Source organism: Mycetomoellerius zeteki, unplaced genomic scaffold (genome assembly GCF_001594055.1).
Source record: "Mycetomoellerius zeteki isolate Tzet28-1 unplaced genomic scaffold, Tzet1.0 scaffold145, whole genome shotgun sequence".
Classification (NCBI taxonomy): domain Eukaryota; kingdom Metazoa; phylum Arthropoda; class Insecta; order Hymenoptera; family Formicidae; genus Mycetomoellerius; species Mycetomoellerius zeteki.
In genome coordinates, this window is record NW_017256393.1 from 3,049,956 (window position 1) to 3,063,596 (window position 13,641).

The following is a 13,641-nucleotide window of genomic DNA, read 5'->3' on the forward strand; positions in this document are numbered from 1 at the left end:
GTTCATGGGACTTTGTCAATGGCAAAATGGAGCTGACCGAAATCCTGGCAGAATTATTAGAATCTTTTGTTTCGACTTCCAATCTCTAACTTCTAATCCTATTAATTCTTTTCTCATTGGTTTCTTTATTCATCGGGAAACACCAGCTTGTCAGTCCGTTCTGTTCGCACAGCTGAATTTCCCGACGAATCGTCAAACGATGCTTACAGCGAAGAAGTGAAGAAATACAAAACAGATTTTCAGATTTCAAAATAAAACATCGTCATTTCAAATTATTTTGTTTAATTCTATTTTAATTTTTTAGTTTTCAAAATTTAAAGTGACGAGGTAAGTCTTATCGAATTCTGAAACTACGTAACTACTATTTCGTCTTTTCATTCTCTCGCTTCAGTCTCCCTCGATTGTCCTTCAATTGTCGTCGTTGAACAATTAACATTACTTAATCGGCGCTTTCACGAGTGGAAGTGGAATGATTCGGTACATCAGTCGCGATTTCCGGCTAATTATGGGGGAAGGGGGTTTTCTTATGCATGCACGCACAAGATCATACGACATACATACATACATAAATGCACACGCACGTAAGAGAACGTTTCGTGGTGATCACAGCGCAATTCGGGCGTTCGATGAGTCTCTCCTCCGGAAAATTGTATAAAAAGTAAGTCTTCCTCGAGACGGTCTTCGTTCGATCGAGCCGAGGTAAGATCGAAATATTAACTCGCGAATATAATATCGGAGGATTTCGAGCTCTTCCGGAACGTCCGCTCAATTAATCAATCACTGTCATTCACGACGAGTTTCACTGCAACCTACCACCTTGTCTCTCGACGTAGCCGTCGCTCGCGATCTCGAGAGATCCATCTTCGCTTCATCGTGCGTCGTTCGCACCAATATAGAGCGTCTTCAACTACAGCGATTGAATAGAATTCATCTTTCAAATCCCTCGCATCAAGCAATCGTTCGTTCCCGATACTTCTGACTCGATCCTCCAGGCTCCAAGATTAGATCTTCGAGATTCGTCGAGCTTAGCCATTTGATTGCACCTCGATCAATTCGTAGAATCGCGTACGTCGCACTCTTCCTCGTTCGCGAATTCGTGCGACGTCAATGTATGAGTGATAGTTTCGCCGATTTCTCCTGTGCGTTCGCGAGAAATCGATTTTCTATGTGTATTTGCTGACCCTGTTCGGTCGCCGCGTTCAGCCACCGGAAATCGCTCCAAACATCGTCCGCCTGGAATCGTTTGCCCTGTTTTCAATTCTCTTAGACTCTTAGATCTCTTTCGGTCGCCGCAATGTCGTGACTGAAACAACTCCTTCATGAAGCTGTTCTTCGGTCAGTCGAAATCTGGAGGGAATCTCCAAGAGCTTCGAGCTCGTCGACCGCGGCTCTTCCATTACTTTCACATCGAAATCAACGCGCGTCCCACGTGGACGACTATCATGCGCAAACCCTGAGACGCCTGGGGGCGTCCACGTCACCGGACCACCGTCCAGGGTCCCACTTTGGCTAGCACCAATCGTCCTCGTCACTGTCCGAGTGTCTCGACCTGCTCAAAAACATTATTCGTCTAATGAAAACTCGTTATTATAGTTATAAAGGAAGAGTGAATAGATTATGTATTAAAAGAAATGTGTTGACAAAAGTGGATTAAGACAATTTGTAAACTACATAACTTAGTAAACTCAATGAACTTTAGAATATAAGCTTCTATTGTATAACTTTTAACGACAATGTTAAAAGTTATAGAATAGAGGTCTTAAAAAAAGCACTTCAAGGAAAAGTAGACAAAGATTAATAAATAATAAGAATAATTAATTGTAATGATAGAAGATGAGATTATTCGAAATAGAGGTGAGAAAATCTTCTTACCTAGGTGCTCTCTGCTTAGATTGCGGTTGTGGTTTGTAACCGTTGGGCACCGGGCTGGGCAGTAGACGACCGCGGCCGATCGCGACAGCCTGCTCGAAGCTCAACGGATGATGACTCGACTGCATGGAAGATGGCATGTGAGACGGCGGATGTGGATGCTGCTGCAGAACATGACCGGGTACAGGTCCCACTGGCACGTGGGTTAGTCCACTCGGTGCCATGCCATGCGGTCCGTGAGTAGGCGAGGCATTCAGCTTGGGGAAGTTGATGTTGGTCGGTTTCAGCTGTAGGGTTGATGGCTTGTTCGGCGTCGGCGGCAACCGGCGACCCTGGCCTCTTCTCGCGACCAGCACCGGATAACTGTGTTGATGCGGATGATGGCGATGATGACGCGGACGACCACTGCCTATCGGGCTCGGGCTCCTCGAACGCTGTTCCAGACTAGTCGTACCATAATGGCCACCACGCTCGATCCTGTGAACCGGACTTGGCGACCTGGCCGGACTCGTCGACGCGCTCCATGGACCTAATAATTACGCTTATTAAAATTTTCTGTCTGTACTGTGTACGCGTGGCACAATCGTTGCGGCGGGGCTTTTTCGACACACGGCGCAAGGGTTGCTCGACAAGTAACTCATAAGCATGTGTTGAAAAGCCATTAGGAACCCGATACGGATATTGGGGACCGGACAATTTTCGGATGTTACCAATTTTCAATATTACTGATCGTTCGATTGTCTAATTAAAGGACTTACGATGAAATAAAATTAATCTAGATTCAATCACTCGGTCTCTGTGCGAAATTCGAAGAGCTCGCTTTATCGGAAAGGATTCAGGATTGACGAATAAATGATTATTAATATAACGTAGCTCTATTAATATTGATTAACCCTTTTGTAAGACTAATTATTATTTCTTTTTCAAGGAAGAATATCAACTATATTTAATGTGTAGTAATGAAAACTTAATTTAATAATGGAGTATATTCCTGTAATATTTTTCTTATTTCTACATTTTGCGAAATTAATCATTATGATTCGTAATATAATTTTTGAAAATTAATGAAAAAATACCAAATATATGTGCTAGTTATCTTGAAATTATCAAATCCGGAGGAGGATTAATGCAACATGCTTGTAGTATTTCGTGTTTGTAATGCTGTGAAATCACTCGAATCAGTAATGCAAACACATCGGTGTCGGTGCTCTAAATATTAACTGTGTTCAAATTCTATGAGGCATCTAATGTAGCATGCGCATACATTCTACGATACTAATTATTAAATTACAGGTGCATCAATAATCGTGATAATTTTATAACAGTTGCGTTATCTTAACAATGTGCAAAATCCTCTATCTCTCTAATTCTTGCAGACAAACTATAAATTATGCTCAATATAGTATTTTATAATTCATATCGTTACGCCCGAGCGCCGTTTACGAATTCACTCGTAAAACACTCCCATACTCGCGGAAATGAAAGAAATTGATTTAGGCGAATATAATGATTTCATGTGGAATTCTATGAAACACAACAGAACATAATTTAACGGAATGCGAAGACTAATGATTGAAAAAGCTGTATGATCGAACAACGCGTGCACAATCCGCTTAGATTCTCAGATGTCTTTTTGTTTATCATTTAATTATTTATCAATTCTAGAGATGATGTTTTTGCTTCATATCACGACTGTCTCATATTAATTAAGTACTGTGAGGAGACACAAGGACGTAACAATATAATTATTTAAAAAGTAGGATTTCAAACTAATTAAACACGCTGATGTATAAAAACACGATTGGCATATAAATGTTATCTTTTAAATCATATATACCGCGTTAACTATCTATAAAATAAGATTTGCGGATTGTATTTAAGAACTGAACACACTATGAAAATAATTACACATTAACATATTATAGTAACGATCCAATATAGGATATACTACCTACAACGATCGATTAGTCAATTCTCTTGATTGATAAAGCTACTTGACAATCTCAACGGCGTTTCTAATGTAAAAAGCATCGAGTAACAACCAGAAAAGAAACGCTTTTGATGTAAACGTGTTGAACATTGATGCTATATTAGTGTTGTACGTATTGATTGTTTGAAAACTTCTACTGCGTTGACATTTTGTGATATCTTTTGCATGTGTTTGTGTATGAGTATACGTGTAAATGCGTATCATTGCAAAATGGAACGAAGAAATAGTGAAAGCCAAACGATCGTATTGATTATGTAGTAACATCATAATTGCATCGTGGAGACAAGGGAATGAAGAAGAGGAGAGTTGTGAAAGAAATTACCATCGTCGTAATAGTCGCAGTGGTCGTAATAGTCTGTGTAGGCGCATAACAGAACAGAACGAAGAAACGTATTACATCGAGTATCACACAGAGCTTTTCTGCCTCGAGTAAAATCAACATTATAGCAACATTCATGTTTTTTTATAAAACCGTGACCACGAACTCTCTTTCGTTGCTTCCGCTGAACGCCAAACAGATTGTAATCTACAAAATTTAGCAAACGACAATTTTCAAGAATGCAATAGAACGGTAAATAATGGCGCTATTTTCGTAGTGACTTCTGAAACGATAAATATATCACCAAGCCGGTTGGAGATAATCATAATCAATAATAATTAATAATAATTATATAATAGAAATAACACCAAGAGAATGAAGGTATATCGGTGATACGGTGATAGAGTAAATACAAGGATGCTGTGTTCGCAGTATTCCAGGCTGATAAAAGACAATGAGATAGAGAAACCGGTTGGGGATGACTAACACGAAACAGAGTTCGCTGTCGTGGTTCCGTGAAAAAGACTTATCGTTGCACCGTCGTGGCTTTCGCTGGTCGGAATTATCGCCGGTACGTCGTACCTCGTATCCTATGCCGATGATTATATTGTGACGCATGGGGATGATGAGTGTGCCTTTGTATCTCGACGACGTTGCTAACGGTGTCGCTAAACCCTGGTCCGTCGTGGTAATGACCATGATGGTCATACCGGCCTTGTCGCCTTGGCGATGGCGATCTAGGCATTATTGGCGAGTGTCTTCTGCAAATTATGACAACAACGAATGAGAAAAAAAAAAAAAATGTCTATAACGATCAAGTACTAGAAAATCAAAGACATCAGTGTCTTTGAACATCCTTGATTCAGTGGTTTATTATATTAAATTTATTATTATATTAAAGTTTAGTTTCCACGAATTTAATGTACTATATTTTACTGGAATATACTATATCTTTCATTAATTTCTCATTTTATAGTTTGAAATACATTAGACTTTGATTTCATTCGTTTCTCAAATTACACAGTTAAAAAATTTGTGTTAAATTTAACACATCTCACCTGTGTCTTAAATGGTCCACTCAAATTTTTATGTTAATTTTACACAAAATTTTACACAATATGTTACTACAAATGTTATATAAAAAAATTAACTCAAAAAACGTGATACTGATACAATTTATAAGCAAACTGTAAAATTGTATATTTTTTAAGTAAAATTAGCATTTATGACATGTTAAATTAATACGTATTTTATATTCATTTATTTTTAGAATTAATATTTTAAAATACATTTTTATGTTATTTATTCACTTACTCAAAATTGTGTTATTTTGATACTAGAAATGTTAAATATTAATTTAACACAAAATATTTTTATTATTAAATAACAATCATATTGTATTAAATTAACTTAACTCGAATATGTTAAAAATTCAAAAATTTTTTTAACAAGGACTTGAGTGGACCGGTTTTTAATACAAATACAATATTTTTACTATATATTTTGGACTATAATTGGCCGTCTACAAATGGTCCTCCTTTGGAATTCTTCGTACACATACATGTGTACGAATAAATTGTACGCGACATGTACATATACATATATAGCGTGATTTTTTTCTCGAGATTTCATTTGCTTACATACTACAATACCTTATACTTGGTGATCGTGAACGTCTAGAGAGGAGCGCCGAGGGATGCGGACGAAGGACTCTGTCACCAGGATGTGTTAGACTCTCGAGGCTACCAGCACGCGAGTCGGACGGTATAACGTCTTGCTCCTAAACGAGAACAGACTTTCGACTTAGTAGTTTGTCTGTGTAATTCAGAATCGGATTGGGAATCGGGGAGTCGGGGTGTTGCCGGTTCTTTGTCTTTAGCAATATCGCGCTGTCGATTTGCGCGTTCCGAACAAGGAACTATCGTAACACGACTATCGAGATGCCTTTTGTCTCCGGAATTCAAAAGCAGACGCACGTTTGACTTATCATTTGCCTCATTTATGTTAGAGACCTATGGTTAATTAAATATCATTCATATGCATAATGTAGTGAGGAATACGAGCAGTTTAGATGAACTAAAGAATTGAATAAATATTTAACATATTTTTTTATTAATAAAATTAATAGCATTGGTAAAATTTTACACTGACGGCTATCAATTTTATTATCGCAAAATATCACAGTGATTTAATACCGTGGTGATAATTACATCGATGAATTACACGAGAAGAACACGAGATAAAACTCATGTGCAAAACAATACTTTTTTTAGACACGTGCGATCTGCTTCTTTTTGTAATTTTTAGCATATAGTTTTGTGACTAACAAAGTTAAATATAGCTTCGCATAAAATCAGGAGAAATTAAGAGATAAGGCGGAATAAGAATAATTCACACACAGAGATACATACATATGTGTGTGTTGAATGGCATGCAAATTAGAAAAGTCTCGCTCATGCACATGCACTCGATAATAAGTTCCGATCGCTTAATTGGAAAAAGGAAGGTATCCGTTATCTTCGAGACGGGAGTCTCTCTCGCAAGAGTGTGCTATCTTACTTACTTACCAGGACGTGGACATAAAGAGAATCAAGATAAAACATTACAGATGAGGAGAACGAGGCAGTCGTGCGATCGTGTTGACTGCTTCGTTGCTCCAGCGATATTCCTAAGGCCGAAAGCAGCAAGGGACAAGGGGGTGGGAACTGTTCTATGCATCGACACGAGAAGAGTCGCTAAGACCTTTCGGGTGACACATGTGACTATTTCTCTATGTGGTATTCACGCTAGAGCGTTGTTTTTCTAAGTGTCGTTATTATTTACAGGAGCACTAACACTCAACGAGATCCAGATCGATTCGGCCAAGACCGATTCTTTCAGCGAGCAGTGAAGGAAATTTACACAATACTGATAAGTAGTGAGAGCACATGATCCATCCAATGCAAATTAAAATTTCGTCCGATTCCACTGTGAATCGGTCTTGAGCGCTTAAGATCACGACATCACGGGCAATACCTCTCGATCCGCGCGATACTTCTTGAATAATTATCCTTTCAGGATTGGAAAATTTGAAACTCGGATTGGTAGAGAACGTCAATTAGCTGGCTTATCTAAGACGATTCGTCCTAATCTAATTTAAACATAAATATTTGCGATTTTTCTAGCGGGAGTTTAATTGTTTTTTGAAATCTAATTTCATACTAACGAAACTTTATCTAAGAGCGTTCATCATTTATCTAGATCTCATTACAAGAACTTTTTGGGGGAAGGTCACATTTTCTAAAAATACTTTTGGTGACACAATTAATTACAATACTAACAATAAGTGCGAGATAGCATCCTAATTTAGATCAATGTAGCAGAGCAAATTCGCGATAGAGAAATCATAATCTAGAATTATTTTCAGGTAAAATAGAACAGTCTACGTGATCTATATTCGATTACAGGATGTTTCTGTATTTCGATAAATTTTCATTATTAAATTGTTAAAATTTTTACGCATTATTGATGTCAAAAGTAAATGCTTTGGCGTATAGACAAAGATATTTTGTACTATTAAAAAAAAGCAAAAATAATGATAGATATGATCTCTAATGCAAAAACCTGTTTTTTATATATTAAATAAATTAATTTAATTGAATAAAAATTGATGTATTATTATATTCAAAATCTATCAATTTTATAGTCGAAATGATCAAAGATAATGTCATGTTTTTTAAATCAAAATAATGTCAATTTCAGAAAGAAGGCCAAAGATCTCAAGGAAATAAGAGCATTTCAGAAACATCTTGTACTTGCTACGAAACTAACACATCTTAAACGTATCGTATACACGATAATCGCGATTAATATGTGACCACATCTCGAGCGAGATAACGGACAGGGTCTTTTCCGGCTTCTTTTATCACAATCTACTTCCAATAGGGTCAAGGGAGAGAGGACATTCTCGAACAACCGAGGAAAATCTTTTGATCTTGGACCGAGCCGACACCTTGTGGTAATGGATCGAGGAGCGAGGTGCGTAGGTGTTCTGGTGTTGGTAGTACGAGGGTGGTCGGTGGTCATGATGATGGTGATGGTGGTAGTATTGGTGGTGGTCATAGTATTGATCATTGTCGGTATCGTAGTAGTATTGGTCGTGATGGTGATGGTCGTGGTAGTAGTTGTTTTGATCATCCCGCTGGGAGGGCACCTCGGCCAGCAATGGCTCTAGCTCGGGGGCGCGATCCTCGCCATTAACTACGAGTACAACCCCAGACCCACCCCCTCCCTGGCTACTCTCTCCGCTGCTGCCTAGTATATCGTACTGGCGAGACATCTTCCAGTTCACCTTTTTGTTTCTGAAATCAAAGTAACCGCTATCCTGGTATACTCTTGACAAAGAAATATGCTGACAATAAATAGACTAAACATTATAAAGCAATGTAAATTTATTAACTCTTAAATAGACAATTATATGAATCCCAATTTTTCTACATCGTTCTCTTTAAAAGTAATATAATTAAAAAAAATTAAGTTTCTTAGAAAAACTATTTTTTACAATATCATTTATCTTATATCTTTTCTGTAATATTTTTTAATGCATTTTACTTTTAAATTATACATAAAAAACTACATACCTGATGCTACGCTGACGTCTGTGCTCGGCGGCTGCGAGGACGCCTAGGGCCCCTTCCTCCTCATCCGTGTGATCTCTGTGTCGTTCGTGCTTCGCTTCTATGGCCGGTCGCATCACCGGTTCGAGACTGTTCGCCCTACTTCCAGCTCCGTGATTATTTCCGGTGTGATTTACCGCCGCCATGTCCAGCAGGCAGTTGAAGAAGGCCGATGGCTAAATTGCGAAACGTGCGAAAGCACACTGGCTATCAGAGCTGATCGACAGGGATCTCATTTTTCGATCAACAATTTCTTTCTTTTCTTTTTTTTTCGCTTTTATTTCTTCATTTTTTTTAGTTTCTTTGGCATATGTATATAAATAAACTATATATACATATATGTACAGGCACATACAGGCTTTTTTTCTTAGCGTTACCTCTCGTCGGTGGTCTCTCGAAAAATCGTGGTAGAACATGAGACGCTTATAAAGATCGGAAGCATTCAAAGTCCAGAATCAACAGTGTAAAAAACGGTGAGAAAGATTCTCAGAATAAAGAGGCGGCCATGCTAGAGAAAAGGCATGCCGTGATGGTGCGTTTACTTGTGTCTATTTTATGGCGGACTCTTCCATATCTCGAACTACTATATACGTTCGAGAGAACGTGTGTGAATGCAAGAATTGCAAAAAACAGTAGTGTAAACGGTATTGCAGCGGGGCAAATTTTGTATTGCGTCGCAAAGCCTGTATATGTTGATCGAGACTGTTATGTATACAAAAAAAAAAAAAAAGAAATGTTATTCCCCTTTTTCCCTCATATACGAAAGTGTTACAAGTGGACACAAATGCGTTAGTAAGGAAACGCGGTTAATCTTTTGAAAGACGTAATAGTACTGCAAGAATGCAATTATTAGTAAGCATGCAAACGGATGAAGTCCCGATGTTCTACCTTAGTTCTGCACATATTCTATATATAATCAATAAATTATTTTAAATAATTTATGCGTTACAATAATTAGAATTCTTTTTGTATCATTTCTTATTAGTGTCGCGAGCTACCGCGGATAATTTATATTTGTGAGGTTGAACACGGATAGTTCATTCCGCAAAGATCATACAAATATGCCAAATAATCGTGGACAAAATTGAAATCGGCTGCTTGGTATGCAAAAAACGGGTCTAATTGTAAGTAGAAGTATATTCCAAGGTTGAGGACATGCCGCTATATGAGATGTCTCAAAATCATTGTATACGTATTTTAATAACAATTATTTCAGTCTTTAATTTTCGTGAAACCGAATTTTTTATCATTTATCGCTTTAACAACTGCCATTTTTGGGACATCCTGCATATATCGGATGCTTATATGTCAAGTGCTTGCTAAATCTGTAAAAACAGGAGCTGTATCTATCGAAAGACATTTAGAATGCAAATAAATGAGGCGAATAAATCGTTTTTCATCTATTGAGCTACGAATTGCTTGCCACGAGAGGAAGTGATCATCAATGTTTACGAAGTATTCATCAACATTTACGGTATACTTTTCGTAAGCATCGTCGAACACGCCCTGTTGCTCGCCATATTCGCGATTTACAGGAGCAATTTACAGAGATACTTGCAGATTTTGGCGGATAACTTATTCGCCAAAAGTTGAATACATTGTTATTATATGGAAAGATATTTAGTTTACTATATCACAGATTGTTAAGATTGATTTATCTTGTGTCAGTGCACGTTAATACGTGTGCATGTGTATACAATATAGAGAGTGTGTCAAATGACGTGTGACGTGTAACTGAAAGAGCGGAAAATTGCTCTAGTAGAAAGCGGAAAACTGTTCTAGTAGAAGAAAGCGATCGGATAAGTTGGGCAATACTACGAGTCTACTCATGAAATCACTGATCAAAAAAGTGCCTATTAATCTCCTCTACACTACTGCGGGTAAAACTCGTAAGAAATCAGAAAAAAAAGAATCTTTTCGGCAATAGCTAGCAGGAGCGTTATCATCAGCTTCCGCATTAACTTCGCACCGTAAGAAAAAGATATTTTTAGGATCATCTAGCATCTAAGAGAAGAGAAACGATGAACTAGAAGAATCAATCTTCATAGCGTCTAAAAGAGGATGTTAAAAATGGGTCGATTTTCGCCCCCAAGCCACACCTGAATAAACCTAGAAAAATCATCGTTTATTTATTACACACACGCGCGCACGCACGCAAGCATGGCAGAGAGGGTTTGGAGTCGCTAAATACTACAGGAGTGACGAACTGTGGGGGCCTGATCTCTGTCAAGGAATACTAGGCGGACTGTACCTCCACGTGGTGCATCCTAGATAGTGTTAAAGTAGTCCGCAATCTTTATATGAAGAATGTACTTACGTTTCTGGGTAAAATCATCATTTTTTACTTATTAACTGTATATGTGAATAATGTCATTTTTATTATATTTAAGCCATTCTAGCAACGTTCCCACCACTTCCTGGACAAACGATTGTTATTTCCTGTTTTCTGAGGACCTAAACGATGATTTTTCTAGGTTTATTCAGGTGTGGCTTGGGAGCGAAAATCGACCGTTTTTAACTTTACTTACTTAGATATTAGATGATCCTGAATCTGTTTTCTTATTAAGACCAAGCGAGGCAATCGATATCCGCGTAAATAATACAATGTAAAAATTTTCTAATAATAAAATTAATTATACGACTTTTAGAAAATTTAATTACTATTTAATTAGGTACCAATTATTCCACAAATAGTTCCATGACGGCTAATAATCTTTTATTATTAGAAATTTTATATTATTTGAACTTGTAACAAGCGCGAAGTTGAAATGCTTAGAGCAATGTAATTCCAATTTCTACTTTAAAAAATTTGTATTGAGCTAAATAAAGGAGAGAGATATTTGTCAAACGCTCGTGAGCAAAATGGACAGTCCGGTAGAATGAAAAAGAAGTATCTAGCGTCACGCTCTAAAAATAATTGAATATCGCCAAACTATATGTTTAATTAATCGAAAAGAGGCTGGCAAGAAAAGAGTGTACATGTCTAAGAGGCATTTATCGTAGATTGAGGCAAAAGGCGGACTATATATATAAATATACGTTCGAGAATCGATTATCTCATCGGGCTACTTCTCGCTCTAAATAGACTCAAGAAATGGAGCTCTATAAGGTCATTTACTTACACATAACTATACCGGTATTGCCGGTCGACAAAGAGCCGATTCTACACGCACGTACACGTGCGTATGTAGCTACGTGTTACCCACGTGTCGGCAACAACACGACGACTAAAACAACTCTGACAACGTATTACAATCATATATATCACTGCAGGAGCCGCTCGCACACGCGGGACCTTGAAAGTTATAAGGAGAAGAGATCATCTTCCCTTCGTGATATATAGATCGAAGTGAGAGCTATTCTTCGACGTTATCCTAAACTATAAGTTTGACAAAAGGAAACGTGCGATTAGAAAAAGAAAAAAGCCTCTTCGTAGAAAGGCACTAAGTATCTAAAGACTAGCTCGTGTGCGAGCCTGATTAAAGATCTATTAGGAATTACGTATCTAATATGATAAGTGCCTAAGTAAGATAGACTAAAATGTATTGCCGTGTTAATGTATAATATGCGAAACAGCTATTCATTTTCTCGCTACCTTTCATCGTTAATTAAATTTTCTATCTCTGTGTGGATATTTTGCGTTCTTAAATTTTATAAACTTATTCAAAATGTACAAAGATATATTTTCCCTAATTTCAAAACATGGTTATATAACTGTTTATATATTATAATTTTAAATTTTTTCAAATATATGATAACTTAATATTACGTTAAGATTTTATGCAATACAAGTTTATTTTAAAGTTAAAAATTAATTTAAAAATATAATTCTACAGTTTTATCATGTGCGCACTCAACTTATTCGTTAAATATATTGTACTTGATATTGTACGATAATGATTTTGTATGACTATATTGATGACAACAGCTGTTTCGCTACGCCTTTGGTGGTGTGTACATGTGTACATGATTATATTAGTGTTAAATAAAGGGCTACTTTACATAAATGAAAGACAGGTCGAAAGTAATTGTATACACTTATGACGAATGAAAAAAAAATTGTGTGCAGTGTAAAATACAAAAAGACATACCAGAGGCGCATTAGTTTTACTATATGTAATAAAAAATAAAAATTAATTTACAAGTTATTTCGCACAATATGTTTCACGTAAATATTTTATTGTTTAGAATATCAAAGAGATATAGGATATAAAAAAAGTTATCAAAAAATATAAAAGACTATTTATATATCTTAAAGAAAGAAAAGTAATTCGCATAAATCGCATTACGTGAGACACTTTGTATATGCGTGATGCATTTTTCTTGCATCCATCGTGTGTGCCTCTGGATAATGTGAGTGAAGAGTGAAATAGAAAAAATTGGACTGTGTGAAAAGTGTTATTTTAGAAAAAAAATGAATTATATGCTGCAAAAGATTCGTTTCTTTTTTAAAGTAATGAGTTTTTATGGAAATATTAGAGTTAAATGTCGATAAAGAGATCGAAGAAACTTTTGCAGTATTAATGCGAATCGGACGAATGTGGTTAAAATTTAAAAACACAAATTGTACAGCCAAAAGAAAAACAAAATAGTGTTAAGATAAGATATTAAGTAAGAGAAAAAGTAAGTACTACCGCCTGGGCTGCAGGACTTTGCCCAGCATTATCGTTATCGATAAGATCGTTATCGTTCTGGAAAATAAAGAGAAAAGACACAAGGAGATGATTGAAAATTGTGTGAACATCCTTCCGGTTTGAGTATATTTAAAAAAATAATTCAATCGGTAAATTAATTATTACTGTTAACTG

At 36.7% G+C, this 13,641-nt stretch overlaps 1 protein-coding gene across 1 annotated transcript in view; it reads right to left on the reverse strand.

The window, feature by feature from the left end:
- Positions 1 to 336: 336 nt before the first annotated feature.
- cac (calcium voltage-gated channel subunit cacophony) overlaps positions 337 to 13,641 on the reverse strand; it is a 190,101-nt gene continuing 176,796 nt past the window's right edge. Inside the window, exons 28-35 of the mRNA XM_018462586.1 lie at positions 13,468 to 13,524; positions 8,798 to 9,009; positions 8,170 to 8,518; positions 5,831 to 5,958; positions 4,761 to 4,939; positions 4,182 to 4,214; positions 1,873 to 2,398; positions 337 to 1,549 (exon numbers count right to left, since the gene is read on the reverse strand). Of these exons, the coding sequence (XP_018318088.1) occupies positions 1,510 to 1,549; positions 1,873 to 2,398; positions 4,182 to 4,214; positions 4,761 to 4,939; positions 5,831 to 5,958; positions 8,170 to 8,518; positions 8,798 to 9,009; positions 13,468 to 13,524 (1,524 nt within the window). The 3' untranslated portion in view covers positions 337 to 1,509. The remainder of the gene's footprint in view (positions 1,550 to 1,872; positions 2,399 to 4,181; positions 4,215 to 4,760; positions 4,940 to 5,830; positions 5,959 to 8,169; positions 8,519 to 8,797; positions 9,010 to 13,467; positions 13,525 to 13,641) is intronic.